This window comes from Pan troglodytes, chromosome 15 (assembly GCF_028858775.2).
Source record: "Pan troglodytes isolate AG18354 chromosome 15, NHGRI_mPanTro3-v2.0_pri, whole genome shotgun sequence".
NCBI classification, from domain to species: Eukaryota; Metazoa; Chordata; class Mammalia; order Primates; family Hominidae; genus Pan; species Pan troglodytes.
In genome coordinates, this window is record NC_072413.2 from 88370481 (window position 1) to 88373007 (window position 2527).

The 2527-nt window shown below is 38.7% G+C and overlaps 1 protein-coding gene across 1 annotated transcript; it reads right to left on the reverse strand.

Moving 5' to 3' along the window:
* Nucleotides 1-1514: 1514 nt before the first annotated feature.
* LOC107968325 (large ribosomal subunit protein eL21-like) lies at nucleotides 1515-2072 on the reverse strand. The gene has a single exon (XM_054666230.2). It carries the CDS (start codon nucleotides 2016-2018, stop codon nucleotides 1536-1538), a length of 483 nt encoding a protein of 160 aa, XP_054522205.2. The 5' UTR covers nucleotides 2019-2072; the 3' UTR covers nucleotides 1515-1535.
* Nucleotides 2073-2527: the final 455 nt, after the last annotated feature.

Consider the following 2527-nt stretch of genomic DNA (forward strand, 5'->3'; position numbering starts at 1 on the left):
TTTTCTCTCTCTACTATCAGGATGCCTTTAAGACACCAAGGTGGGAAACAGATTTTTCTGCATAGCTCCAACTCAGGATATATTCCCATTAACAATGACTGGATACCCTAAAAATGCCCCCCATTCATACCCTCTGAAAGTGTTAAGGTTAACTGCATAAAAGATCATTTGAAGTTTACTAAAATCTTAGATTCTTAGAAGGGATCTCTGAGTACATCTGGATTATTTTTTATTATTAATAAAAAAATTACATGGAAAACCAAGAGTGATCCTCAACTTATGCTTGAGTCTTCACAGAAATAGGATCTATACAAGATGAAATGGGCCAAAAAAAAAAAAAAAAAAAAAAAGAAGGATCTGGTTTGCTTCTTTTCTACCCAACTTATTCCCTTATTCCATTATTAAGCAATTCTGCTTAACAAGCTTTTAAAATACATCTTATTACACAAGGTCCTATATAGCCAACTGGCTCAATTTAAATGTACACTGGTACCTTGTTCTCCCAAAAGTAATTGCCTAAAGAAAAATATTTTAGTTGCATAATTAAGTAAAAGGCAAAAAAATGACAATGATTTTATTTCTGGATTTATGGCCACTGGAACATTCCCGTGTAGGACAGAAAGTAAACTGAACTTTGAAATTAAATAGATAGCTATACATTTATGTTTTGGCGTGTAAATTACACATTTGCAGTCCTTCACTGAAGCCCAGTTTCAGATTTATTTTATTTATTTGTTTTTTAGACAGGAGTCTCACTCTGTTATCCAGGTTGGAGTGTGGTGGCGCAATCTCGGTTCACTGCAGTCTCCGCCTCCTGGGTTCAAGTGATTCTCCTGCATAGCTGGGATTACAGGCACCCGCCACCACGCCTGGCTAATTTTTGCATTTTTAGTAGAGACGGGGTTTTGCCACGTTGGCCAGGCTGGTCTGGAACTCCTGACCTCTGGTGGTCCGTCTGCCCCGGCCTCCCAAAGTGCTGGGATTACAGGCATGAGCCACTGCACCCGGCCCTATGTTTCAGAATTATTTTAAACCTTATCTTTTTTTATGTGAAACTTAGAGCCTCATAAAACACTATTTGTGAGGTATCTTTTCCATAGTGATTTATTCTTGTGAACAAAATTTCATTTCTATAAAATATATTGTTGGCAATTGGTATAGTCATTTAATTTTATGACAGTGTATTTTAGGAATAAATGCATTCCCCAAAGGGGCACTGACATATAATTAGCAATGGAAATGATGTCACTGCTGTAAGGAAATTCAAAGTGGCTAAGATTCCAGAGACCCCTGCAGAGGTCTATAGCCTGTGGATTATTAAACACTGCTACCTGACAAAGGGGGGGACAAAAAGAACAAAAACAAATGTACATGATTTAGAAATTCTGAAACATGATTTGAGCAACTGGAAGTAGAAATGAAAAGCTTTCTCAAATATGCTTTAAGTAAACTATCAGAGTCAGCCTACAAAAGAATACTTTTTTTTTTTTTTTTGTAGCCCAGAGGTCCTTTATTATTATTATTTTTAACACCTATTATGCCATGAATTCACAGGGAATAGGTTCCAGCAGCTCAGGCTCCTTCCCACTGGTTCTCACAAAGTGTGCTTCTCTGGGTGGAGCAGGCTGGCGCTTTAGTTGAACCCAGGTACCTTTCTCTTTGGCTTCTTTCTTTTTCTGATCATTTTCCTTCACGTGTTTCAGGAAGCTATCTTGGCTCTTAGAGTGCTTAATGTGCTTAATACGCACATTAATTCTCTTGGCAAGAATCTTGCCCTTAACTTGTTTGTTTACAACAATGCCAACAGCATGCTGGGTAACACTGTAGACTCTTCCAGTTTTGCCATGGTAACACTTGTGGGGCATTCCTTTTTGAACAGTACCCATTCCCTTGACGTCTACAATACCACCTTTCTTATAGATTCGCATATATGTGGCCAAAGGAACAACTCCATGTTTTCTAAAAGGCCTAGAGAACATATATCGGGTGCCTCTCCTCTTTCCCTTTGTGTTCGTCATTTTGGCGAATTACTGGAAGATGGCGGTTCCGGCTGAAAGGCAAAAGAATACTTTTTAACTTTGACCAGCAATTTAAAACTTTTAAAGTATTTATAAAAATCTTAAATATATAATCAGTTTATACAGAAAAATAGGCCGGGCGTGGTGGCTCATGCCTGTAACCCCAGCACTTTGGGAAGCTGAGATGGGAGGACTGCTTTAGCCCAGGAGTTTGAGACCAGCCTGGGCAGCATAGTGAGACCCCTTCTCTACAAAACACTTAAAAATTAGCCAGGTGTGATGGCATGAGCCTATAGTCCCAGGTACTCCCAAAAATCAATAATAAGACTTGATCGGCTCAAGAGGAAATTCTAAAGAAAGGGGATCTGATAATTAAATCATGAGATGTGTCTTGGACCTCCTGGCATTAACCTTCTGGGAGACAGCAGGAAGGAGGTAATCTCAGCCAATGTCTCTATTCAGCAAAAAAAAAAAAAAAAAAAAAAAAAAAAAAGTGGAGCCCAGAGAAG